At 42.0% G+C, this 27,768-nt stretch overlaps 1 protein-coding gene across 4 annotated transcripts in view; it reads left to right on the forward strand.

Annotated features, from left to right (window-relative positions):
- Nucleotides 1–347: 347 nt before the first annotated feature.
- bsna (bassoon presynaptic cytomatrix protein a) overlaps nt 348–27,768 on the forward strand; it is a 155,517-nt gene continuing 128,096 nt past the window's right edge. For all 4 annotated transcript variants that reach the window (XM_070968426.1, XM_070968427.1, XM_070968430.1 and 1 more), the window contains exon 1: nt 348–771. In XM_070968426.1, the coding sequence (XP_070824527.1) occupies nt 584–771 (188 nt within the window). In that variant the 5' untranslated portion in view covers nt 348–583. The remainder of the gene's footprint in view (nt 772–27,768) is intronic.

The raw sequence follows: 27,768 nt of genomic DNA on the forward strand, positions 1-27,768 counted from the left end.
TCAGGGATGAGGAGCCTAAAATGAGTTTATGCATTTTTATATGGTAGCGTAAGTCTGAATGTAGTGAATTCATGGGGGGCGGCACAAATAAAACAACCCTCAGAAATATAATTGAATTTTCTGTTGGTGTGTTTTCCTTACGATGGCCGCCAGCTGGAGGTCAGGGTGTACCCTTCTTTTTCATGTGTCTCCGCATTGCTCTTTGTATCCAAATCTTGCTGCTGCTGCGACCCAATCTGCCCCCCGGGGCTCATTTAACTCTGATCTAATCTAATCTAATCTGATCTCGCTTTCTCTCGCCCCTCGCGCTTTTATTTCCCCTCACCGTTGGAGTGGTCGCGCGGCGCGCTCCCGTCATCGCGTCAGCCTACTGGTGCTGAAGCTGACGAGGATGTTGATGATGATGATGATGATGGCGGTGATGGAGGAGCAACGCTGAGTTCGCTCTCCCAGTTTTCTCTCCCCTTTTTCCATTCATCCTTTTTGATTCTTGAAAAAAACGACATCATAGCGATTTGACACACCGCCGATTTGACCTAATACCTTTCTCCACCTCCCTCCCGTCTCCTGAGCAGAGACCGAGATGGGGAATGAAGCGAGCATGGAGGGCGGCGGGCAGCCCGGTGAGCCGGGCGCCGCCGGGATGATGGGGTCGGTGATGCCCGGAGGACCCGCAGCAGGACCGGGGGCAGGACAGCACATGAAGCCGGTGAACGGGTCCGCTGCCGGTGGAGGGATGGGAATCGGAGGCCCCGGGATGGGAATGACGAGGTAGGAGCAGCAGTGGTGGAGGTGGTTTCGGGTAAATGGGGCTGGGTGAAGCGCTCTGGCTATACTACATCCCAGTGTGTGTTGTAACACGGAAACGGTTCATGCATGACGGCAGACCAGATGTGGTTTGATTCAGATTTTACGGGGATGGGACTGACAGGGTGTTACAAAGTGTTTCCCCCTCTGAGGAGAACATCCGAGCATCCGACGGTGTGCTCTGAGCAGAGGAGTGACATCCCGCGTCAGCCTGTGGAGCTGAAATGAAACCCTGAGAGCTGTCCGCGGTGCTGAAGCGCCCCGAGCTGCAGCGCTCAGCCTCCATGGCTCATCGGAACATGCCTTGATTTCCAAAAATAGGTCTGACATTGCATGTTCAGGTGGCGGAAACCCACCATGCCCCTGTGCTCCGTGTCACGGCTGCGCTGTGATTTCATTCCGCGGTGTCATGTGCTTTAATAGTATTCGCTTCCTCCAGCTCGGGCTTGCGCTTTGGCGTAGTGTGTTGCGTGGGACACGTCCTAAAAAACACACAACCGAGCCCTCGTTGTTTTCTCGATGAGCATTTCAAAGCTGTGATGTGTTTTATGAAACGTGACCACGGGACGCTGTTTTGTGGTTAGTGTCGGAGCTGTGATGCAGCTGAAGCGCCGAAATACTCCGGCTTGTTTCCGCATGGGCGATGGTGCTGAGTGTGTGTGTGTGTGTGTGTGTGTGTGTGTGCATGGCTGCGCGGGTGTGTGTCCGTACGCGGAGGGGCTTGCCTGGCTGTGTAGGCGTGTGTTTGATGATGATGATGATGGTGTGTGTGTGTGTGTGTGTGTGTGTGTGTGTGTGTGTGTGTGTGTGTGTGTGTGTGTGTGTGTGTGTGTGTGTGTACTACTTGTACTATCAGCGACATCAACGTTTCCCGTTCATGACGTCGAGGCGCCTCACAGACCATACCATACCGTGCCAAGCCAAACCCAGCCAATGAAAGCCTCGGGTTATACATGTATTTACACTTGTGTAATAACAGAATCAACAATTTGATATTTCCTACTCAATATATTGATCATATGAGTTTATTCGAGTTTAACATTTACATCCGTACAACCATTTTTTAAAAAGCCACTTCAGTGTGCATAATGGATTCAACCAAGCAAAATCCACATTCTGATCTCAGTTCATCATCTACTGGTTGTGGTTAAAAGCACTATTTACCACATGTCGTGTACCACTAAATCAGCATCCCTTATTAATCTTGTGACATCTACATGTATGAAAATTCATGGACTTGTTTTGCTTTTCTGATTAAAAATATGTGCAGCCCTGTTCTCAGCGCCATAAGACTGTCAGCATTTTTCAAGGACAATTACAGGAAATTTCAAGTATCCTTTTTAGAGGCTATTTAACCATACACGCTGCACTATACCATGCAATAACATAACCCATCACCACAACGTGCTATTGTGTCGTAACATAACTTAGCATAAGCTGATATAACATTTGCACAATAGCTGCCACATACCCAGGACAGCACCACACCTGCAGCTCCAAGCTCTCCTTTAGCTTGGCTCAGCTGATGCAGATGCTACAACTCTCTTGTTTTTCAGTCCAGGGATCCCAACTTACTGTACCACCTCATCCATAAAAGCCTCCGGCCCCTGTACAGACCTAATCAGGCTGACGTTTTGTGGAAATAATGCTGAGCAGTAATGAGTAGGGTTACAGCTGGCCTACACACACCAGGGTCTGTGTGTGGGGGGTTATATTTAGGACACATCCCAGGTTTGATTCATGCCTCTGCAGGAGAGAAGAGCAGAGCAGCACAGGCCTATCTATCATTATGTAACACAGGGACTAAGAGAGCAGATGACAGCTTCAGCTCGCTCCCGATGAACGACAGCAGAGCTGAACATGCTCTGATGCATTATCTTTGCTTTACTCTGATGATGGAGCCCTTTTATTTGCTGCTCTTATAAAAAAATGTGTTTTTCTTCTGCACACCGGGTCTCAGACCTCTAAATCGCCGCCCACAGCTCAAATTGATTCTGAGTAAAAGGCGAGGGGTTTTTTCAGCACGCACCGCCTCACATTAAGTATTTATAAGGGCGTAATACAAGGCCATGTGAACAGATTGAATCACGTGCAGTGCGTGTTTGCTCACCCCCCCACACTCCCTCCCTCCCCTGCACTGCTCTGCCTGACTGCCTGCTCCCATCACTCTCTCTCCAGCTCTCTCTCTCCATCTCCTCTGCACACTCGCATGCTTTGCCACTCTCTTTTTCTTCTCTCTCTCTCCCCCTTTTCCATCTCTGTCTCTCTATATCCTTTGCACACTTCCATTCTGTGTATAGGAGAGAGGATGTCATTATCTCTTATTCCCTTTCCTTCAGTCTCCCTCTCACCCTATCCCTATCCTTCTATTGCTTGTGTCTCCCTCTGCCATTTCCACTCACTCATTTTCCATTTCTGCACATTCCCATACACATTTTTTCCTCTCTCTCTCTCTTCCACTCCTCCTCTATGCTATTTAAAATGCTAATGTAAAATAGGATGGCAAAGGTATGTCTGTTTTTCTATAAAGGATGAAGCTGCCATTATTCAGTTTTTTCTTATTGTCAACAAAACGTAACAGAACCAAAACCAACAGTATGTTGGTCTGTCTCTCAGTGCCTCCTGATTGTACTTCCATGTCGGCGGCTCTCAGCCCATTGATTTGTGCTGAACATGTAAATCTTTAAAATGCAACACAAAAAGGCTCAGTAACTCTCTAATGCAGCAGGTTGCTGTAGTTGTTGGCAAAAGTTACTCAAACTAAAGTAAAAGATCCATTTTTGAGGGGACTATTTTCTGCTGATGAATACAAATTTAGAACTCTTTAGTCTGTTTCAGTCAGCGAGATGCTGTATGTGAGATTAACTCAGTTATGTTCGTGGTAATGAAGGAATGTGTCAACCAGTGCAACGCGGGGGCTCATAGATGTTTTTTAATGGTTTTTGGACAGTAGAGCTCATCAGGCTTTGGCTATACAGGCAAAACATGTTTCAATTCATTGCTGGTTTTGGTCTTTTTATGGCATTTGTTGATAAGAAAAAAACATGTGCTCTTTACAATAATAATATCTAAGTTGCAATGTCTTTCTTTTTCTTTAAATGCAGTTATGGTAATGTATACTTGCAAATACAACAAGTCCTCCAAACAAAACAACAAAATATGTCGTTTGTCCATGCCCTCTAGAACCACACATAGAAGCATTTTCTGAGCTGCAGGATGACATCGTGTGTCTGTTCCTGTCAGACTCATCACCCATCACTGCTGAAGAATGAATATGCTTCATGATATGGAACTGCTACGATTAAGGTTTGGTTAAGGCACAAAAACTTGCCTAGGTTGAAAGAGAGTACACAGTTTGGATTAAAATAAGTGCTTGTTCAGGTTTGGGGACCCGCATCGTCATGTTTACAGTAATAAACTGTAGGTTGGAAACAGGAAAACAAACAGCGGCCTCTCTTGTTAAAGTCCACCGTTCTGTTGCTCCATTCATCCACTGTGATGTCCTCCCAACGCTGCTCTTTGTTATTCCATAATAGCATCACCTGACCTCCTCCTTTGCCTCTGTCCTACAGGGTTTTGTCTCTTGAATGTAATCTTATGTCATTTTGGGGCATTGCTTAAACAAGTGATGCTCTTCTTGAGACAACAGTTTCCATGAATATACTAATATACTGTACATTTGCTCCTTCTGTGAAAATCCCTCCCCCTCTATCGCTCTTTCTCTCTCCCCACCCCATTTTCAACCAATAACCAGCAGCCTATAATTGGCTCTGCCTTTATTATGAGATACAACCTTAGTGCTATATAGGGTATGAGAGTACAAATGAGAAGAGAGAGAGAGAGCTGAAGGAGGTGAACAGAAGGAGGAATAGAGGCAGGTGGAAATAGATCAAGTGTGGTTGGCTTTACAATGGGATAAATCCTAAAGGGATACTGGAGGAAGGGGGAAGGGAGTGATGGGGCAGCAATAAATCAAAAGCTGTATAAATGTGTTACCTCCGGTCAGGGATCATCCAGGAACAAAGCAATATAAACAAAAACACATTATATTACCTGAAAAAAAGTTAAATCAGATTTTAGACCTGTTTAAATATAATTTATGACAATTTAATCCTACTTACTGTGAAATAACAAAACAAACTAAACATCAGACTAATAAGTTCTTCAATTATTTGGGCTTTCTGGCTGGTAGTGGCAGCCACAGACTGTAAAAAACATGGACATACTGCTCCAGAAGAGTTGGAGTGTGGGTGGAACTGAGGTGGGCTGAATGAAGCCTTTTCACTGAAACTTAGCGACTAGCTGTCACTTAAAGTGACCGTGCCTATACTTATGCAGTTTTAAGCCATAATACAATGAAAAGAGTTTAAAGTGTTATTTAAAAATGCAACCCCCGTGCAGTTGTCATGAATGAGTAAATTAGCTTTTGACACCACAACCGTTTTTGTACCGGGCTGTAAACGGGTTTATTTCTGCTGTAAGATTGACTCACTTTTGGAGCCAGCCTCAAGTGGCCATTCCAGGACCTGCAGTTTTTGGCACGGCTGTGGAAGTTGGTGCTTGGTGAAGACGGACGTCGCACAAAAAGCCTCATCATTGCTTTGATTGATACCTGGCAGACCTGTGTTACAGTGCTGGTTTCGGTCTGAACGCCAAATAAGGGGTTGGGGTTTGGGATGGCGTCTGACTCTTATGAGGTGGAGTTCCTCTACTGTCACAGACTTGCAATTAAAGGTGGGGTGAGTCATTCTGGAGAAAGACTGTTGGTATTGCTATCTCTCCTTCACAATGTGATTACAGTTAGCATGGCAGATTTCTTGTCCCTCTCGCTCCCCCATCTCCCCTCCCCTCCCCTCTCACTTGTCCAATGCACAAGCACAAACGCCACCGCTTGCTTATTGGCTGGAATAGTGTTGTGTGGCAAGCCATTTTGTTTGTTTCCTATTCACAGAGCCAGGCCTGCATACACAGCGAACACACAGAACGGACAGCCAGCAGACTGAGGAGATATTTGCTGTATTTCAAAATCAGCGAATATCAACAATGTTTCTCCAGAATGGCTCAGCCCACCTTTAATGTTTGAGTTTTTATGAATGGCAACCTTGTTTTTCATTAAGCTTTACCATGTCTTTCAGTTGGTTAACCGTAATCATTCCCTAACCACAATTTATTTGCTGTGATTACAATCTTTCTGTCATGATATTGTACTTGCATTGTGAATTTATTTGTAGCAAGCGAATATTTAAGACATTCTGGCAATGGGTAAAAAAAATAAAAACATAACAAGCCCTCCAGCCTAAATGATAAAACAGGTTGGATATCATTGTCTCCCAAAAGCCAATGCATACATTACCCACAATGCAACTAGACCCCTAACAGTCAGTCACAGATTTAGGTGTTATGCTAGCAGTTAATAGCCTAGCCTAGACATGCTAACCCCAAGCAGAGATGAGCAGTGGTCTACAGAGGTCTGGCAGCCTCACTTCTTTCCAGATTTGTTTCATATCAGCCTCAACCAATGTTGACTCAGGTGACTTGAGGCACTTGAGGTCATTCATCAGGCCTCACGCAGGTCCTTTGAAGCCACAATAGGCTTTATAGTCGTAGAACCTTTCATATATACTAGTACTCCACTAGACTTCCCCTTTGAGATCCACTATTTTCCATTGATAGTTGTGAGCTGTAGTTTCAAAGTCACAAGCTTTGTTGACACATCCACCCACTCCGACCTTCTGCCGTGCTATAACAACATCACACCACTTCTGCCTTTGTTCCTGAGTGACAATAGTCTGTATTAATACAGACACAAGAGGTCCAGAAAATCTAACAATGTTTGATGTCTCTTTTCTGGGTGAGGACATGCAAGCAATTACATAACACCATAAATGCTGTCTTATTTGTAATGGTTTTCTTCATACTAATTCATCAAAACCGTGCAAGTAATGCACATTCAAATTTGAGAAGAATTTAGAGCATTTGATGCACATGGAGCTTAATTTTACAGCCAAACAGAGAGAGAGAGAGTGATAATGAAGAAGAGTACTCAGAGGTATAAGCAGTAGGCGAACTGATGAGGAATGAGGGAGGATGTCATGCCCCTTGTTAGCAAAATGACCAAAATAGATCCCCCTTGTTAACCTGTCATCCCTCTTCTCAATCCCTGGTAGCAGACAGAGTTCAGGGCAGAGGGGTTGTTTAGTTGAATATGTTGGTCTAGTCTGAACTGACTCATTGATCCTTTATCTGACTGAAGTTTGAAGTGCAAGTTAGAATCCACGACAGCAATCATGGCTCTGAACCATCAGCAGCCTGACTGCGCTGTGTGCTGATAAATCCATGGTGCTGAAGGAACAGACAGATGTGAAACTGGACTTTTTTTCTCTCATGGTGAGACACATAGAATCTGGTGAGGACACATCTGAGCACACCAGACCGCCAGAAGCTCTGGGCGGTGGGTGACGTGCTGTGAGTCAGGCGGTTCTTGGTTTCGACGCATCTGTTTTCTACATTGTGGCCGGGTCTCAAACTGTGTGAGCAAAACAGTGCACTGAAATATGTTTCAAGTCATTTGAGGTGAGAAACAGGCAGTGCAGTAACAGATTTTGATTCATATTTTATAAGCAATGCCTAGTTTGACTGTTTGATCTGAGCTTCTCGAGCCTGCTGTGTTGCACTGGATGGGCTCTTTTTAAAGTACAGGTCGAGTCATGGTTATGCCACCGGTCCGTCAACTTGCTGTGCTGTATCCATCATGCACCGCATGGCTGGATCTTCTGCTCTCCATAAGAAAATGAATAGGATCCATCAACTTGACAGCCATCAGATGCAGTGTGTCCGTATTGCTCTTCTGTCAGTTTTGGATCTGTAATATTCTCCAAACTACTGTACATACAATGCTATAAATACTCAATATTGTAGCTCATGTGCTCTAGAGTATTGTCAGCCTCATGATCAATCGACTGCTTCAAATGTGTGGATCTGGATCAGTGACACACTGCTGCCGGTAGTATTCCTATAATATTCCCATAATATTTCCATGATCATCATAGGGTATAGCCCTCCCCCCATTTAAAACAAATCACCGATTGTGTATAAGGGATGAAAAAATACAAAATAATGAGAGAAACTAAGGAATGTGCTAAGAATGTGATGTGAATAACTGAGAAGAGAGGGGTGGGGAGCCTGAATATTCAGATGGTTAAACAAAAAGCAGAAAGGAGAGAGAGAGAGAGAGAGAGAGAGCGAGAGAGAGAGAGAGCCTTCGATCTACAGCACATATGAGCAGACCCTTCGCTCGCTGTGACATCATGTGTTCACATCTGACTCAGCTCACGCTCATGTTTGCAGGCGTATTTGTCACATATAGGCCATACACATTTGTGTGTGTGTAATTTGTGTAAATATCTGTATGAGTGTATGTGTGTGTTGTGCATGACTACTTCACTGTTTTGTGTATGAGATCAGTCACTGTGAAGAGCTGCTCGATGACTTGCGACCTTCGCCAGTCGTTGCAATTTATTCCCTATACACACGAATCAAGCTGTGTGTAAGTAAGACAGCAGGAGAGAGAAAGAGACTATTTGTGTAGGAGGGTGTGAATATGTGACTGAGTTGGAGGGAGAGAAAGAGTGTGTGAACAGTGAGTTAGTTGTACTTTATCTTTCTCTCACATGCTGCACACCAACACCAACCGAGAGCAATTTTCACTTTGCAGAGAGGCATGCATGCAGGATGTGTGTGTGTTTAAGTGTTCTTTCACCTCTGGCACAAAGCGACAGCCTGTCACTGCTGTATACAGTGTGAATGTACTGGCCAAGTGACTTTGTTATCGAGGCTTTTTGCTGACAGTCCTGCGCAGAGCAATGTGATTTTTCTTTTTCTCACATCAGCAGAGGAACAAACACTGATGTTTCTGATGTGCTGAGCGGGCTGATTATGGGCCGGCTTTCAGCCTTTTGCTGTTGATATCAGTGGTGAGGCTGAAAATTATTGGGTGTGATGTTGAATAAATGTAGGCCAACATTTCAATTTGAACAGATGCATTGTTGGTGACATATGGTTTGTACTGTAGGTGTACGTGTTTGGCTGAGTTGGTCTGTTTGAACATCCAAGCTTGGTTTCTTTCTGCTCCACAGATAGCCCTCAGGCTATCTGTGGAGCAGGGGGCCGGGAAAGCAGGGGGCCGGGACAGAACAGGTTCTAAAGGCACAATACCAGCAAGATTCAGCACAGGGCTGAAACCTGCTGTCACTATCAAATTGATCAACAGCTATTTTAATACGACAAATTAATAGACAATGGCAGCATTATAAATAGAAAAGATACACTGATGCATTTTGTGACCATTTGGTCACTGATGAACTCTACGACTAGCTGACAGACGCTTTCCTTGCCTCATAAAGCTGCTACGGCTAACACGTTAGCAATCAGTTGCCTTGGACTTACACATCCAGCGTTATTATCTTAGTGGAGCTGTCTTTGTGTCCGTCTGGTGAATGTAAGTCCAGTATTTGCCCACCTTTTGGCTCTGTCTCCACGACTCCTGGAAAAAAAAAAAAAAACATTCATTAGCGAGTTGCTAACTTTGCCAGTCGTTTGGAGCAGGGCAGGCAACATACAGTAGGCTCCTCAGAAATTATTCCCTCAAACTAGCTGCTGGATAACAGGTTGGATTGACGCTGAGACTAAACCATAAGGTACAGTGAATGGGCCAGTATACCAAAACGATGAGCTTAATGAGCACCTTTTCATATACACATCAGTTCTATTCAATGTCAGTATTTCAGATGCCATTAGATTTTACATTTCATGAGTATTAACTGTGAGCGCAGCAGGAAAAAAGGCCGTCAAAATAAGGTGAGTTGGGCAATTAAAAGGGAAAACATTGTATCCAGGTTTTGGAAGGGTTGATTGAGCACAAGTCAGCCCACAGAGTGACTCTAAAGATGACATGAAAGACATGAAACCCACCAAAACTGGAGTTATCACATGACGACAAAATGCAAATTCGACCTGAATATGTGTATATTTCAGTCCAAATTTCTGAGCCTCTTGACCTTTCTGACAGCCTGAGCAAAATTTTAATATACTGCTCACTCTCTCTTGGGGAAAGATCTGCTACTTGCAGTAAACAGTTGGATTACACTGGTGGCTACAGTTCGTACCTAAAATAGCTTCTTATTTCAGCCTGGAGCTCTGTGCTGCACTCACAAGACAGTCTTTGCCTTTTATCTTGACACACTTCATGATCAATTGGTTTGAGACACACAGTTCATCAGAGTGGTCAACTCCCCAACCGTTCTTTGGAAGGTTAAGTTACATTACTAATCTATATCATTCACATGTAATGTATAATATGTGTAAGTTATGTTATTGTTTTGAGAGGGACCATTTTGAAAGATGTCTATAATTTATCCAAGGACACTTCATCATGTGACTTTTGGCTGAATTAAGGCATCATAATTATGAAATTAGCATTTGGAAAATCAAACCCAAGAAACAAGCAATATACAGATATGGCCAAATCTTTCCATATCTAAAATCTCAGATGTCAAGCAGTACTTGAATGCACCAAGAGATTTCAGAATAGTCCCCTTAAGTTAAGATGAACTGAGAGTTGATCCAAGGACAAGTGAAAATGTACTGTATGTCATATATGGATGGAAACGCACACAGGGGCAAACTCAAATGACTCATGGTTTATGAAGAAAGCACAGCAGCACGTTTTGCCTTACTAAACTAGAAAAAACAGGACTTATCTGAAGCTCTTGCTCAGTGATCTCATCACTGTGAAGTCTTTGTCTCTGTTGTTGGGAATTTCAAACCCTGTAGCTGGAAAATGTTGCCCTGGGCTGGGATTGTACGTCGACTCTGTGACTCTTACCCAGAAAGGCAGTGAGCAGATTCTGAGTCACCATCTTTAATCACCTGAAGGTTCACTGACCTCATCCTCAGAATGACCTCCAAAAGTTCATGTGGACGTGTTAGAGAGCGATTGTGAGCGAAAGTAGGAGAGAATGTGTTTCTGTCTGTGGGCGTGTGAGCTTGAAAAGTGAGATTTTTATGAATTGTGTGTTTGTGCGAGAGAGTGGGCGAGAGACAGACAGAGACTCTCTATATATTTACACGCCCTGTTATCAGGAGGCCGTGTTTGCGGGAGCCTCCAAATACTAAATGTGTTTGGGTGGCTGCATCAGGAGATAAGATAGCAATAAGCACAATATCACAGCCCAAGACAGTATTAGTTTTCAGCAAATAGATGCTGTCGCTGGAGCTTATGAGTGAAAGCCAGAAATGGATTGAACAGAAACGATACGGCTATCTGAGCAGGACGAGGGGTGAAATCTGTGGAATCACAGGGAGGACGCTGGTGGATAATGGATTAACTGTCGGGTTCTTTCAAAAGGAGCTTGAAAACAGACAGAAACAAAGCCGCAGGCGTAGCGTGAATGTGTAGGAATCTGTCCTGGTATACATACAGCAGCGCAGGATCTATTCCACTGAAGAGTTTCCTGGGTTTCCTTGGTTCAGAACTGCTCGATCCTAGAATGACAAAGATACCACTTTAAAATCTGATTCAGGGCTCACAGTGTCAGTCTTTGGGCAACGTCCACAATATTTTAGCCGTGACTTCGCTACAAGGTTGCAGCATGCATAATTTTGCTTTTTTAGCTCATGTCACAGATGGCTTGGAACTTGCCACACCCTTTAAATCTCTGCGAATGAGGGATCGAAAATCCAGATTACGGAGGCTTCCTGGTTTTGGCCGTCAGTCTCAGAGTGCTGCGTCCTCTTCCAGGGCTCAGCAGGGATTTGTAACAGACACCAGTCTAGTCGGCCCTGACCTCATGTAGTGAGCAAAGTGCAGCTTTGCCTGAAGCACCTCAGCCAGCACTGCAGGTTTCCACAATGATGCCTTGGTGGGGTATTCAGACCTTAAACGGTGTTTGGTGTGTGTCTATCACAGGGTCAATCAGGGCTTTCAAGGACTTGGACATGGTTAATCTCGACTACACAACCAAGCAGATCTCATGAAACATTACTCTTTAATGTAAGGAAATAGTTTGCAGTTCCTGTTTTCCCCTTCAGGGCCTCTTAGTGCCAGTACATCTGCCTTTTTTACACAACAGAGAAAATCTCTGCTATCCAGAGCTTACTGATTAGCCCTTCAAGGCCAGAAAAGGACTATTCAGAGCTTAATCATCATTCATGTTCCTTAATAACCCCTCAAACCATATAATTAAGATCCTATCTCACCATCAGAGACCATTTGTTTGCTGAGCTATTGGCTGAAATAGACATATATTGCTTTTGATGTGTCTGAAGTTACAGTCAGGCTTTTGAGATCATGAGCTTTGATCAGTTACATCTTTCCTGATCTCATAAAAGCATTAACCTATTTTACATTTTGAAATGAACAAGCCCAAATAGGAAAACACTGTAATAAACCTCCTCCCAGTAAGCACTGATTGAATATTTTTTGATATCTTGCAATGTGAATATATCTCCAGCTACACACTGAAAGTCATTCAAAGGTTACAGACTATGTCTTAAGATCTCTTTTTAACCAAACTTTACCTTCATTCATAATCATATCAGGATTGTGTCCATATTAAATGCTGCACAGTTTGGTCTCATTCAAGAAAAGCTGCAGTATGAATACTTGAGCTGCTTGTTGAACTGCTGCTGTGATTGCCGATCAATTCAGGTGGGAAATTCTCAGCAAAAATCAAAATTGTCTCTCTCATTCCAGCAGTTAGAGGGTACAAGTAATGAAACAGCAATCAGATGTTTGAGAACTATCAGAAATGTTTTTCACTGTATGCTAATTTGGTCGTAGTGGGACTAGACAGAGTCGAAACACAGATCCAATGCACATAGGAACATTTTTGGAGGCAGTTTTTGTAAAACTCTAGCTGACAAAGAGAATGAAATTTATTTTAATTCCACAGAGAGAGTGGAGTTTTTCTGGAAGGGGGTTCAGAAGGACAGTTTAAGTCTAGTTTTACATGAATTTCCACTCTCCTCGGAGGAATTTCACAACTATTATTCACGCGTGGGCCGTTTAAATATCATGTGATCCAACGGCGGGTCAAGATGTCGCCTCATCCTGCCAAGGAATCCTTTCTGGGTGAAGGTCTGGCATTCACAAATTGATTGGCTCTGAGGCGAACTGTGACCCGACGCACTACGAACATCTGCAGGGTCAACAAGCCAACTGCACAGCTCCTCTGTCTCTGCCAGAAACCAACACGACGGGACAATTAATAAGCCAGCTCTGGTCAGAATACACGCTCAGACACTGAGACAGAGGCTGACATACAGCAGCCTGCCCTGACATGTACCTGGACAGAGGTGATCACTCTCCCTTTGGCTTGTGGAACACTGCAGTCTTGGACTGAAGAGGCTTCATCCATGTGAACCTGGAATTTGTCAATATAAGTGGCTGATAATGACTTTTTAATTGATCATTTCCACATAATATATGTCTCATAAGTATTATACAGCATTTCAGTTACTCCTCCAGTGTTGTCCGCTACCAGTGATCCTTCCTTCCTGGCATTAAGAGTTTTTTTTGGATGCTTTTCATAGCTTGTCAGTTCTAAATTTGAAAGCAATGTTTAATGTTTAAAAATGTTTAATTAGTTTTGGTCTCAGTTAAGGTTTGTGTCTAAATGCTGGTTCAAAGGCCTTTTGGCATGACAGAAATAAAAATCCAGCAAAAGCACTGAATCCTTTCATATTTTTGGCAGGAAAAATGTACGTTTAATGAAACTGGCATAAAATATCATTTCTAACTTCAAAAAGCCGTGTTGATTGATCCCTGGGGCGTTTAATTCAGTTAGAAACTTCAGAATGTCTGATTGTAGTTTAGCTGATATTACATAAGTCAAATCAGTAAAGCTGTTAAGTCTGTCCGTCATTCATTCATGATTAGCCCATCTGCCCACTAGCGGCCGTTATGAGGCGAGGCAGCATCTTCAGGCGACTGAACAAATTCAATTCAATATTCCTTTATTCGTCCCTCGAGGGGAAATTCCAAATTTCACAGCAGCATCAATAAATGAATAGAATATTCAAAAAGATAACAAGTGCATGCAATTAACACAGTATATACAAAGGGGTGTAATAGAAAGAGAAAGAGAAACAACCTCATCCTAAGAAAATGTAGCTAAATGCTAGACAAGAGACTAAAACTGTCTCTCAATCCTGTGCATACAGACTCTATCACCACTAGCATTAACTGATCAGTCAAACTGCAACTTAAACTCACCAAGTCAACGCCTTTTTCTCTTTCTTCCAGCTTCTTTTCAGCGGTGCATTGCGGGCCGTATGTTGCGGACACCCTCTGTTCACACATTGCTGAAGAACAAAAACATTTTATTCTGCAGGCTGACGTTGCTGCGCTTGCCTCAAGTTGTCATACAGCTCAGAGACGGTTAACAGTGGCGCACCTTGAGTTTTGCTAACACTGAGTTACTGAAATGTATATGTCCATCCTGTGATGAAGCCTGTGGGTGAATGGCAGCTGCAGCATGCTGTGTGCTTCGTTCAGTTGGGGATACATTTCCCCTGACTTTCATTTGTTTGTCAGAGAATATTATGCTGTGCTCTGCCATTTTTCTCCCGCTGCACTAGTGAAGGTCACGCCGTGTTTTCTCATTATGCTGTCGCCACCTGACAGTATGTTACCTGTATTGATGCTGTGGCTGAATATGGTGTGTGTGCATGTTCTCTCTCTCTCGATGTGTGTGTTTGTTAAAGCCAAGAAGTACAGACACAGCACCACCTGGAACAAACTACAGTAGCATGCTGACTGACTGACTGACTGTGTGTGTGTGTGTGTGTGTGTGTGTGTGTGTGTGTGTGTGTGCGTGTGCATGTGTGTATCCACATTAGCCTTTTCCTCCTGAAGCCTATTGATGAATAGATGCTTTTCCATAGTCAATAAGTTTCAACCTTTCCTATATGTTTGTTACAGAGCATTAAATTGATTTACTGCTCTCTTCTTTATCCTTCACTGCTGTTTATTCAAAGATGGTGGATGGAAAAAAGTTTGTTTTTCTTCCTGGAAGCCCAAGCAGACGCTACAATACTCTTAAAACAGTCTTATTATAAACATAAACCCATGACTGTAAAGCACTGATTTTTGAGTATAGAGTAGAATAGTATTGAGTAAAACATGCAGAGTTTAGTTAAGTTTACTTAGATTTAATCTCTGAATCCATTTTAAAATCAGCAGTTAATATAACCCTTAGAGTTTGTTCGTGGACGGAGCCGAGTAGAGCGACCGCTGCCTCCGGATGCCACAGTTTAAATTTACGCGTAGTTCTGCTGCGGCAGTCATTTGGACTTAGTGCGGGGTTTGGCACAGCGAAAGACATTCAAATGGGATGTTTTTGTTATCAGCATGAAATTAGGAAAAAAATGGGATTTTTGAATTTAGGTCACTTTGGTTGATGTGTTCAAAGGGTTGCGAGCAGTTTTGCAGCAGCTTCAAAAGGAGCTGCAGCTTCCGTTCCTGTTATCGTGCCGGCTTGTCTGATTTTATACATGAATACTGTAACGAGACAATCCTGTTCCAGCACTGGTAAACCAAAACTCTCCCCTTTTTAGAAACATTTTCAACACGTCACGCCAATTTAAAGACACAGCGTGCAGGCAACAGTTGATTTAGACATTTTTTAAACCTGCTTGGCAATATTTACTTTGATACACAAGAAAGTAAACAGAGCTAAAAATATAGAGAGAACTGGAGGAAGAGGGGAATCAAAAAATCAGAAGCAAGATGAAAAAGGAGGATTTCACAGAGACATCAGTGTCAGATGGGAGTCGGTCCAATGCAAAGTTTATGGTCTGTCACTAAAAGACAAAGAGGTTTCAGTCTCTGAGCTGAGGCAGGACAGCAGGTCTGTATTTCTCCTCCAGAATGCAGCTCGTACCTGTTATAAATATTTCACAGCTTCAAGGAGGTGTGAAATAACTCATTTAATGCTCCATCACTGTCAACTTCTGAGTAACTTACAAAAGAGTCCCTGAAACACAACCTGTTTTCAAAAGTCCTCAAACCAAGCGCTGTGCATTTAGGACATTATTTAATTGGCTGCGCCTGATCTGAGAGTAGATTACAGTCATCAGAGGTCAACGGTGTTAGGCTGTTATTAACAGAGCAGTGAACGGTGTCCAGGGAACCAGAAGGAGAAGTCTCATTCATTTTGTACATGAGCAATGTACAGAGCATTTTCAAGGCTCGAAAGGACTCGAGACTCTCCTGGTTGAATCGTACTAAAACAATGGAGAAAAAAGGATACGGCTATGTTGAGGATATCAACACTTTTATACTGATAACAGATCGCATGGCTGCTTGTATGTGAAAGGGGTCAGTTCCTCTGATAAACCCACAGGCCTCAGCTCGACTGAGTGTTTTAATGTCTCTCAGCTCACACAGTAGTTTTGGTTTCAGTTCTCTCAGCGCTCTTAGCATCGTTTCCAGCTGTTTTCAGCCACTCTCCGCTACCTGCTCTGCAGCAAACACAGGCCCTGCTGGAGACCAAAACAGAACTACAAAACAGAACTACAAAGTGAATGAACGTTGCACTTACATTAGCAGGTGGCCGGAGGTGCAACACTAAAGGTACAAACACACTGGGTGAGTTGACCGATGTCGACAGATCCTGTTCATTTTCTATGGAGAGCAGGAGATGTGGCCCTGCAGTGCATGAAAGCGAGTTGACAGACCAGTGGTGTTATCATGACTCATCCACGCTCAAACTAGGCAGTGCTGAAAAAACATTGAATGAATCAAGATTCTTTTAACGCATTGCTAATGTCTCGCCTAAAACCTTTTCAGAAACATCTTTCGTGCTCTGATGAGCTGAAGTTTGTCACTCAGGCTGCTGTGTTGAAAAATGGACAAGTCAAAGCCAAACACTGCCCAGCTCGCACTACGTCACCCTCCAGCCAGAGCTTTCAGTGGTTTGGTGCGTTCAGATGTATCCTCACCAGATTATGTGTCTGTACCATAAATGAATGGCATTATTGCTTGTTTGCCACAGTAAAAAGGTAATGATATGCAATTGTTGTATTTACAACTTGTTTCCACTGACCCCAAGTAATTCAATAATAATAATGATAATAATATTCTGAACTCAAGCCATATATATTTTTATGTGAAATCTAGTTGGCCAGATTTTCACTGTAGTACAAAAATGTAAAAAACACACTAAAAAAAAACAACCTGATGAAAAGAATCAAAGATTTTAATTCTTAAATTAGTTTTTTGCTATTGGTCCACAAAGTATAATGTGGTTCCCTAACTCCTTGGGTCAAAAAGGGTTTTAAGTGAAGGAAAACATGGTCTTAAAGAAAATGTGAAAAGAAACAGCTTCTTATTGAAGGCTGTGAATCAACAACAAAAGAATAACAAGCGACAAATGTGAGGCGTGTTTCTGCTGTGAAGTGAGCAGCTGTCTGCGAGCCCTGCAGCTCTACTGCACTTTTAGTACAACACTTCCATGTTTCTGAAGGCCGTGCTGAGCAGTCCGCCTGCTCGTCTCTGATTGTGTTTGACAGTCCTGTATGACAGTTAATGAGCAGAATAAAGGGAGGAGTGTGTGTGAGAAAGAGAGAGAGAGAGGGAAAGGGAGAAAGGGAGGTAAATCCAGCAGGACATATTGTGGCTCAGCAGTTCTGTTGGGTTGTGGCTCTGCCAAGGACAGGCTGCGAATCCTCGCCATCACACAGCAACCTCATAACTCCGGTCTCGCCCTTATTGATTTTATTCTCCCCGTATTGAGAAGAGTCCTCTGTGTGCTCGCTGAGTTTCTTGACCTTCAGGCCTCCACAGCCCGATTAGAAAACCCAGGATCTCGTTTCAGACATGGCTGATGCATTAAACTCAACACACGATCAATGTTCCACCAGCCTTTAACCAATGAGTTTGATTACAAGTGAAATTAGCTCAGTGCTAATTTGTGCTTTGCCAGCTGTGAGCCTCTTGGCTAGTAATGTGATGAAATCAAATCAGCAGTAAATACTTCACGACTGCAACCTAAAGCCTAATGGCACCATTTTCAGCCTGGCACCAATTTTTCCCATCTGTTTCTGTACAGCATTTTTTTTTTTTTTTTTCTCATTCAATCCACCAGCCTGTTAGGACTGCACTGCAGCCATCCATCCAGGCAACAAACCCAGAAAAACACTTCATCAGAATCATTCAGAAAGAAAATGCTCGAAAAACAGCGGCCAGGCTGAAAATGACCTGCGTTGCTAATTTTACTGCTGACATCCAGTTAGGAAGGCACATGGCACTAATGTTACATAATTAAATGAAGGAATGAGCCCATTTATCAGACACCCTGCCTTGAAAAAAGGAGTCTAAATTGAAAATTGTTGTTGTCTGCTCTGCATCTTACCAAGAAAGAAGAACTTGTGCAAGCAGCTTAATTATGAAAAAGTAAAAATACAAAAACACAATCTTCCATTGACCACAGCAGTGAAAACCAAGAACTCAGTCTCTCCTACAGCCCCACCCTCCATAAGATATGCTCAGAAACATATTTGCAGTTCACCTTCACTGGCACTGTTTTGTTTTGGTGCAGCCATTCTGTCGTAAAATAAAAACTTAAAGGAATGAGGTCAGAGCAGGTTTCTGGGTACACAAGTCTCATGCTTCAAGTCATTGCTTTTTCTAATCTTAACTAACTTGGTTGCCTAAATCACACCATAAAAAGATTATTTTGACACAATAATCTCAAATCAAGGTCCACTTACTTGCACTTTTTTGAGAGCTTCCTTCTGAACTAGATCAGTTGTCATGTGTGACAGATGCAAAGAGCCTCCTTGATCTTCTCCACGTTCAGTCAAAGATTGTGACTAGTCTTGTTCTGACATATGACCACTTGTAGTTACATGACTGACGGCTCACAGTCCAGGTCGGGTGATGACACCTGAGCCGGTTCCATTTGCTGATGAAGACTGAGAATGAGATGGTGTTGAAAGCTCCGAAAAAGATAAATGCACCTGAAACTGGGATTATTTTCACGTAGAAGTATATGAAGTGCACCTGGCTAATATGTTGACAAAAAATAATCTGGCTGCACTTCGATGTCTTTGCTTGCAGGCATTAAAGGGGCCCTGTGGAGTTCTTGGAAACACACAAAATCATGTTTACATTCTGTGTTTCCTCCCAAAATGCACTGAGGCCTAAGAAACATGTTAAAATCATTTCTTTCGTCATAAAACTTTGCATAGCCACTATTTGAAATTAAAATGTATGGGGTGCTCAAAAACAAGACGAGTGGTCAAAAAAAAAAAAAAAAAATCCTCAGGGTACATTTAAGTGAGATCCAGTTCAAATGAATGAGCATGAAAGTTCAATCTTACAAAACAATCATAACCAAAGATTCACTTTTATGAAACTTTCAACTGCATCTCATGTGAGGGCCAAGTCATGTGAAGACAGCAGAGCAAACTCCTTCTGAAAGCTCCCAAAGAAGGAAGAAAGTGGAACTGTCGCTCAATTTAAAACTGGATTTCACATCAAAATGTTAAAGATGAACCAGAGAGAAATGTCTGTAAATATTAAACACTCTGCCAGTGTTCATGAGCTCACACTCAGTGGAGTTAATTTAACACTTTCAGATGTGCCCAGAGCCATATCAGCTCCATGAGAGAACAAGCACCGCTGAAAAATCATCACATAACTCTGACGACTTTTCTTGTAAAGCCTGTTTCATATTCTAAGTTCTCCATTCGACTTGTTGTCCTTGCATCGTGCTGCGTCAGTATTTAGTCATCATGTTATTACATCAGTTTTCAACATGTCACAGTTATTGTTCTGGTTGGTTCAGATTCACAGCGAGTTATAGATGCAGTGAACAGAAAAACCCTTCCATAGTAAAGATGTGTGATTAGGAACGGCGCGATAGAGGTAATGATGATGATGATGATGATTGTGGGGAAATGATTTTTTTTGCCGCTTTTGCAGCAATCTGTGTCAGGAAATAGAAAGTGTTGAGTGAGGTAGTCTCTATTTATATCCCTCTGTCCTATTTACTGCCCATTCTGAGTCTGAGCAGCACAAATTAATCCTTTTATTACACACGCAGCATGAAATAGCCTGCTGCTGCTAGTGGAGGGAAAAGATGGCTGGTTGGGAAGAAATGATATTTAAAAGTGAGAGGGGAAGAGACAATGAGACAGAGATAGACGTTTGGTAGATGTAAAGCCAAACAAAATGGATTTTCAAAAAGTATACCTTACAAAGTATCACCAGAAACGCCGAAGGGCTACGAGATGTTAATCTGAGAGCAGTGAAAGTTAGATAGAGAGTTAGGTTGCCATAGAAACAGCCAACTTGCTGAGCATCCAAATTACTACATGAAAAACGACCTCCAGAGTTAATCTAAATTAAATTACACAAGCCATGATTGATTATTACGTAATTAATTAGTAGAAAAGATATCAAAATCTTCGTAATAACTCTCAGCATCACCTGTTGGACTCGCCTCAATAGCTTGAACATTTTTAATTTCCTGCCTCAAAGAAGCTGTTATGTCAGGGCTTCAGTCCAGACAGGTGGACTTTTAATAAAGTCGAACATAGTTCAACCTTACTTGCTGTTTTGATGTCAGACTGCTGGCTATTTCTTTTTTAGCCACGTTAGCATTGTGGCTCTCTAAATAGCAACGTCAGTCTTGACTTCTGTCCAGACTGACATATATCAATAACTATTGGATGCGTTTAACATGTAAAGGACCAAATACCTCCAAAGCTAATGGATAATGTATGAATAACCTTCCCATCAGCCTCAGCTGTACTTCGGGTTACTACAGCTGTAAACTTAGATGGTGAACATGGTAAAAGTTATACCTGCTGAACATGATGTTGACATTGTCATGTTAGCCTGCTGGTGGTAGCATTTAGCTTAAAGCAGTGCTGTGCCTTCATAAAGCTTCACAGACTATGTAAATGCCATTTTCATTGCGTTGGGGGTGGTGGAGTGGTTCATGTGAGGTGCTGTCCAGATCACAGGGAAAATACGGGCTTTTTAAAATGGTATAGGACGCTTGGTTGTCACAGTGTTATATTTAAGCATGAAGAACACAGGATGGGTCTAGTCCTCTGAATTCTCAGGTGAAAAAATATTTAACTTAAATTATACTTCTTGAAGAATGTAAAAAGTACACTTTGTGCTACTTTTGTCACTTTCAAGTATACTAAAGTGTACTCAAGCAGGCCTTGAGTACCACTTGAGTAATGCTTGTGTATACTTGAAGTGTAGAAGTAAAGTGGGACAAATGTTTGCAAAATTTGAGTATACTTAAGTATACCAGTAAAAATCAGGATTCATGAGCATTCAACACACACTAGTACAACTATATTGTATCACCAATGTGCTGTAAATATACTTAGATATACTTAAAATGAAGTGAAATTTAAGTATACTTTAATTAAGCATGTTAATAATGTATTACAAAGGACTTGAAAATAAGTAGAATATTCATAACTACTCTTCATTACTGTTAGAGTTTTTAATTTTGTAATTTGTAATTAGTATATTCATTTTAAATTAAGCAAAATCTAACAACATCTATTTAGAATGACAGTTTTTACAAGTATATGTCAAACTGGGTTCGTTTGTATGAATCATGTTTCCTTTTTATCAGCTTTTGAAACCAATGCTTCCACCAACAATGAGGAACTAGTTTTCATTTTTTTATGACTTGGCTTGCAAAATCACATTAAAATAGTAATTACTGGACTTTAGGTAAAATCCACCAATATTGTCTTGTGACCTTTCGTGATTTGGAATAGCTGCAGAGATCATAACTGATGTCAAGCCGAAATTGTCATTTCAAATTACTTTCCAAATGTTGGCCTCTCAAATCACACTCAAGTGGATCAAATCACAGAAGTAAAGTAATTTTATTTGTCTCATCAGTATTTATTTTTTTGTTTTGGTAATTATTTTTTCTCTCGTGGTTTTGAGCTTTTCTGTCTTTGTTCAGTTTTTAGAGGACATTTGTGAATGTATATTTTGCCCAAAGTTTTACATTTCTCCCAAAGTTTTGTTTTAGGAACACTAATATCAGGGTCGTTAAAGCTTGTCTTAATGTTAATTAGGCTTAAGTTTTAATTGATGCGGTGCTTTTGCCCTCGTATGTTTATGTCTGTAGATGAAATGGAACTCTGAACAGCTGATCTGAGCACACTTTGACTTTAGTCAGTCTCATGTAATTTCAATGAAACTTTCACTGTTCTTCTGCTCAGGTGCATCTCTGACTTTGTGAGGTGAAAATATGCTGTTCCTGCTTTTTGCTCGCTTAGCTGCAACACAATACTGCCCTTGTTTTTGTTGATCCCCTTGTGGGCCTGTTGGTTGACTTAATGAGAGTAATTATGGAATGGCACTTATTAAGGCTAAACAAGCCGCTCTGTAAACAAATATCACAGAGGGAGAGAGAGTAGAGGAGACACTGGGCAAACAGGAGCGAGGGCACAAACTGTAATATGTAAACTGTCCGGTTTTAGATTTAGATTTTCAAGAAAAGATGCTGTCTTTTGATTGGTTAATTTAGGTTGCAGGAACTCCTGTGATATTTGCTCATATACCAGCCGATGGTTACTTGGTCTATTGCTTTATTAAATACATATTCCAACAGTAAGCAGGACAGTGTGCAGGCTTTATTGTTTTATTTTGTATGAGTCATATTTGTGAGGACCCTCTTTAACCAAATTCCTTACCCACTACCCCTGACCATAACCACTAATGAAATAAAATATATCTGTCTAAGTTCTACTCCTGTTTCCTTGACTAAATTGTTCAGTTATCTCTTACTATTTGCCAAGGATAGGTTTTATTTGGATGGTTCGTCTTGAACTCAGAGGCATATTCATAAATGTCCAGTCAAATGTGATGTAAAGCTAAAAGAGCAATATTATAATAGGAAATATGTGTTTGGGTTTAATTCAGTAAAAAAAATTTGGATTTTCAAAAGAGTGTGCTTGAGCTCTAATCCTCTTCCTCCTGGTGAGGAGGAAGGCTCCTGTGTGGAGGCCAGCAGTTCTTTACAGCTTCACTCAATATTTGCAAAGCCACACCCACTTTAGAGTGATCCAATCAGAGCTGCAGGATGTTATTTAAACCTCCCCGCTCACATGTTCACTGTTGCAACATGGCTGTGTGTTTCTTTTGCGTCCTCACACTTGTATTCCTCTGTGTTTACACCTACATGGTCCAGCCTCTCCCTTCGGTTTTTGCTCTCTTTGCTTTGCTTGGTACTGTGTACTGTTTCATTTTCAACATGCATTTTGCATTTGATGTCAGTGTGTGAGTCAGACACAGACATCTGTCCTCACATTTTAATGTTTGAAGTATCATTTTTACATCTACTCTTTACTGTGCTGTTCTTTGTGTTTATCTAGCTATAATGCAGTGTTTATTGGTTGAAACATTTCATAAAACATTACAAAAGTCAAATACTGATGAGGCTTGAGCCCGGTAGGTGTTGCCTCATTATGTTGTATAGAGTCATACTGGATTCAGTGAGCAGGTACAGCAGGAGGGGAAACACCTTGAAATGGATTTCCGTGTGTGGGTCTGCAGACATAAATATGTATAAATGGAGGGATGTGAGGATGTATGGAGAGAGAGAAAAAGAGGATGAAGGATATGTTTCCACATGTGGAGCAGCATGCTAAGCAGGGTAATTCCTTTCCGAGACCTCCCCTCTCTCCTCTCCTCTCTCCTGCATCTCACTGCTTTTCCCTTTGATCATTTTCACACCAACCTCCATTTGTCAGGATTTGCCTGCTTTCATTTCAGTGCCTGAACCGACTGAGGTGCTGCCTGTAGTGAGGCAGCCAGTCAGGTAGTCAGGTAGCTGTTCATTCGCTCAGACAGGCAGCCAGTCATTGAGGTCGCAAGTAATCATCCAGTCTGTTCTGTAAATCATTGGTCAGTAATCTGGACAGTCGGTCAGACAGAAGGTTAGCCAGTCAGAGGCTTAAGACAGTCAGTTAGCAATTAATGAGGAGTCCAGTCAGTTGGTAAGGTAATTGACCAGCTGCCCTGTCAGCCCATCTGTCAGTTAATGGAAGAGTTGGACATAAACTGGAAGGTCCATCAAAAGTGAAAACCTCCTGAACTGCCACCAATTGTTCTCTATGATCGCCAGCACAGTGTCTCGTCAACCTGTCAACACATCAGAATACGCCACTTTCCTATTTCAACCCATCGCCTAGAGATTGCATTTATTTTATTTTTTTTCCCCTGATTATGTTTTGCAAGAATTGCTACCTGGATTATATTCCCTGACAATGATTTTCTGGTATTGAAAGTGTTACATTTATGCACTACATGCAGCTGGTAGCTGTTGGTCCTTTCCACCTTTTCAAAACCAAGCTGCTGTTGCAAATTATATAAAGGCATTTCGAAAGCACAGGGTTGCCTGTTATCCAACTCCGCTGACTACTTTTGTCTGTATGGTGCCATCGCTGTATGCTGTGTGTGTGAAATTATGAGCTAGCCTATTTTCCCTGGTTTAGGCTAATCAGACATGTCTCTGAATATATGCACAATTTGTCAATATGAATTAATACCACTATTCTCATCTGTGCCTGCAAGGCAAAATGGAGGACAGTTAGTTTATCAGCCAGTCAGTATATGATTCAATCAGCAGACGCAACCAGCCTCATGGTGTCTTTTATCTTCTCTTGTAAACTAGTTGGATTGCAAGGTCAGTCAGTCAGGAGCTTCTGGCCAGTTAGCTTAATGTCAGGTGACCAGTCGGTCAGTTATCAATTCATCCAGTCGTTCGAAATGCTCACCAACCACCCAAGCGACTAGTAAGCCAGTTAATCCTAACTTAGCATCCTGAACACTTTGTCTGTCAATGACCCGTCAAGATAATGGCTCAGTCATCCGTCATTCTACTGGCCGACCAATAAATTGATTGGTCAATAAATTAGCCAATCAGACAGTAGACAGTCAGTCAAGATCAGTCAAGTACTGTATACTAAGCCTGGCGACCAGCAGGTTAGTGAGTCATGTGGGTAGCTTGTTAGACTGTCGGGGAGACAGTGAGCTAAGAAGTAATTCTGTCAGACGGCCAGTCAGACAGGCTGCCTGCAAGTCAGCCACACAGATATAATTTTCAAAATCCAATTTCTGTTCTAGCCTTTTCTTTTCTAAGGGACTTGATTTGACTGGGAGGAGAGTTGATGATGCATTATACTTCTCAATCAGCGTCTGCTGCCCTGTGTGTGTGTGTGTGTGTATGTGTGTGTGTGTGTGTGTGTGTGTGTGTGTGTGTGTGTGTGTGAGTGTGTGTGTGTGTGGGGGGGGGGGTTGTAAGTATGTGAAGAGTAAATTTGTATACAGGCTTACTGTATGTGATTGCTCTAGGCATAGGTGCAGGCAGCTGTGTTTCTCTCTGTGTGTTTATATGGTTCATAATGAGCAGTCTGTTATGCACTGGGGCGTTGATGGCAACTCTACCTGCTCAAAACACTGTGAGCTTGTTCTCACACAGAGAGATAAACGTAGACAGGTGTGTGTGTGTGTGTGTGTGTGTGTGTGTGTGTGTGTGTGTGCGTGTGTGCGTGTGTGTGTGTGTGTGTGTGTGTGTGTGTGTGTGTATATGAGGGCTACTGTCACTTTTATAAAGCTGCTCATGTGGAATAGCACATCTGCTGGAGACCGATTTAGCACAGAGAGGAACATGCATGCATGCATGAAAAACACCAGGGCACACACACACACACACACACACACACACACACACACACACATAAACAGTGTACACGCCGCATGTATAAAAGCATATATCAATAAAAGCGATGTGCAAACACTGCTTGCATTTAGCACACACACACACACACACACACACACACACACACACACACACACACACACACAACATTCAAATGACGGAGCAGTAGTTGTTGTTTATAGCGGCCATCTGCTGAGAATGCAACAAAAGAGTCCAAAGATATGGGCTAAAGGCATAAATAGATGGAGAAGTACATTAGACATCTGGCTAACAGAGAGCATCACTGCTGCAGAGTACAGTAAGCGTATGTGTGTGTGTACGTGCCAGAGTGTAGACAGGCACCTGGGTATCGTAGAATAGTTACTGCTCTAAGTGTTGGTCTCCAGCCTCTCTGGCCGTAAATCAAACAGCAACCATCATGCGCCTGGTGTGATGGGCCTACACTGCATCCCACTGAATGGGATTTAAATGAGAAATTTTATTGTAGCTGTGGTGGCACTGAAGATATTGGTGGGTGGGGGTGGGGGTGGCGGAATATCACTTTCACATTTGGCAGCAAAATTCATTCTTTAGCCTTGTAGGATGTGACTCTATTGAAATCCAGGTCAGTGTTTGTGGCCTTCACTCAGGCCTGTGTGGGATCATTACAAAGTCATTAGCAGCAAAGCTTCTTACACTGTACTGCCTTACACTAACTACTGCCACCAGTATATGTGCTGTTAGTACAGTATGGGAGAGTGCATGTTCTGTTCTACATGTGCAATTCTGTGTAATACAATACATGGAGGTATTAAGATGCCTGCCTCCATGCCTGTGTGTGTTGGTGTGACTGTGCACAAGCATTACAGTGTGGCACAGCTAATAGATTACATAACAAAGCTTTGTCTTTGCCCAGTGCTTACATACTATAATAATGCACTACAGACCGCTCCAGTAGGCTGATTTTACATAATTTTTGTTCACCTCTTTTTCTAACTTTGCCTCTCTAGCACATTACTGCTAAATTAATGTTCATCATCTGATGGATACAGTCATCCAAACCCCATGATATGAAAACTTTAACTAGAGAGAATTTGAGATCCTCAACATTGTCATGCTCCAAGCTGTTTCATATACCATAAATAGGTCTGTAACAGCTACATCAAAGCTGCAGATTGTGTCTCATCAGCATGAATAGACATGCTTAAATTAATAATGATGGATCAATCAAAGTTGTTCTGCTTCTGCTCTTTCATCTTCCTCTTCTTCCATTTAATGACAAATTCCTACCCTACCACCACCTTATCACCACCAACTTTAAGAGAAGAGATTAGAGCTTGAGTGTGTGGAACAGGCAGCTGTTACATAACATTATCTTAGCATTAGAAAGATGAATCAAACACCAAACTGACATGCTTGAGATCACAGTGTCACTGTAGGATTTAGTATTGCTGTATTAATAAATTTTCTTTGTTGTTGTTCAGTGAAGAGTAATATAATTGACGTTACATTTAGTTAGAATTATTAGCTTGTCATTTTTATTGAATTGTCTACCATGAATGTACATTTTACAGTTCTAAATAATTACAAAAGCTACCTGTATTAACACTGGTACCAAACATGTCTGCTAGAAAAAATAAGGGAGGGCGTTATCACCTTCTACATGATAGATTAGATGTGTCAAATTGTGCCACAGAGAGCTGAGATGATACAGGTTTTCCTCCCAGAGTCTGAGTTCATTGAATATCTCCACTCTGAAGGCATACATTGTTGAAATCACCTCGTATAGTCTTTGGTTTGATTGAAAAAAGCAATTCAAGCCCTGCAACTCCACAATAACATCCTCTGAATGACAATCTCCTGACTCTTTTCCTTATCTTCCTCCCTCTATTGAATGTATGGCAAAACACATGGTGTGGTGTATTACAGTATATTTGTTGTCCTGTCACACAGACAATAGCCTGCTGAGCTGCCCACTCACTCCTTAAAACAGTGAAAGGCACTACTAAGAATATGTATGCGTACACATATTTTCTTTCTCTACTTACTTTCTCTAGCTTGCTGCTGCAAGTGCCAGTTTCCCTATGAGAATCAATAAAGTTTGATTTCTCATCCAAAATATATGCAGATTATGTGCACGCATGGGGTTAAATTTATGTGCTTCCACTTGTGCATGCATTCAGTATATGCTCGCATGTACCCAGTG

Source organism: Chaetodon trifascialis, chromosome 8 (genome assembly GCF_039877785.1).
Source record: "Chaetodon trifascialis isolate fChaTrf1 chromosome 8, fChaTrf1.hap1, whole genome shotgun sequence".
NCBI lineage: Eukaryota > Metazoa > Chordata > Actinopteri > Chaetodontiformes > Chaetodontidae > Chaetodon > Chaetodon trifascialis.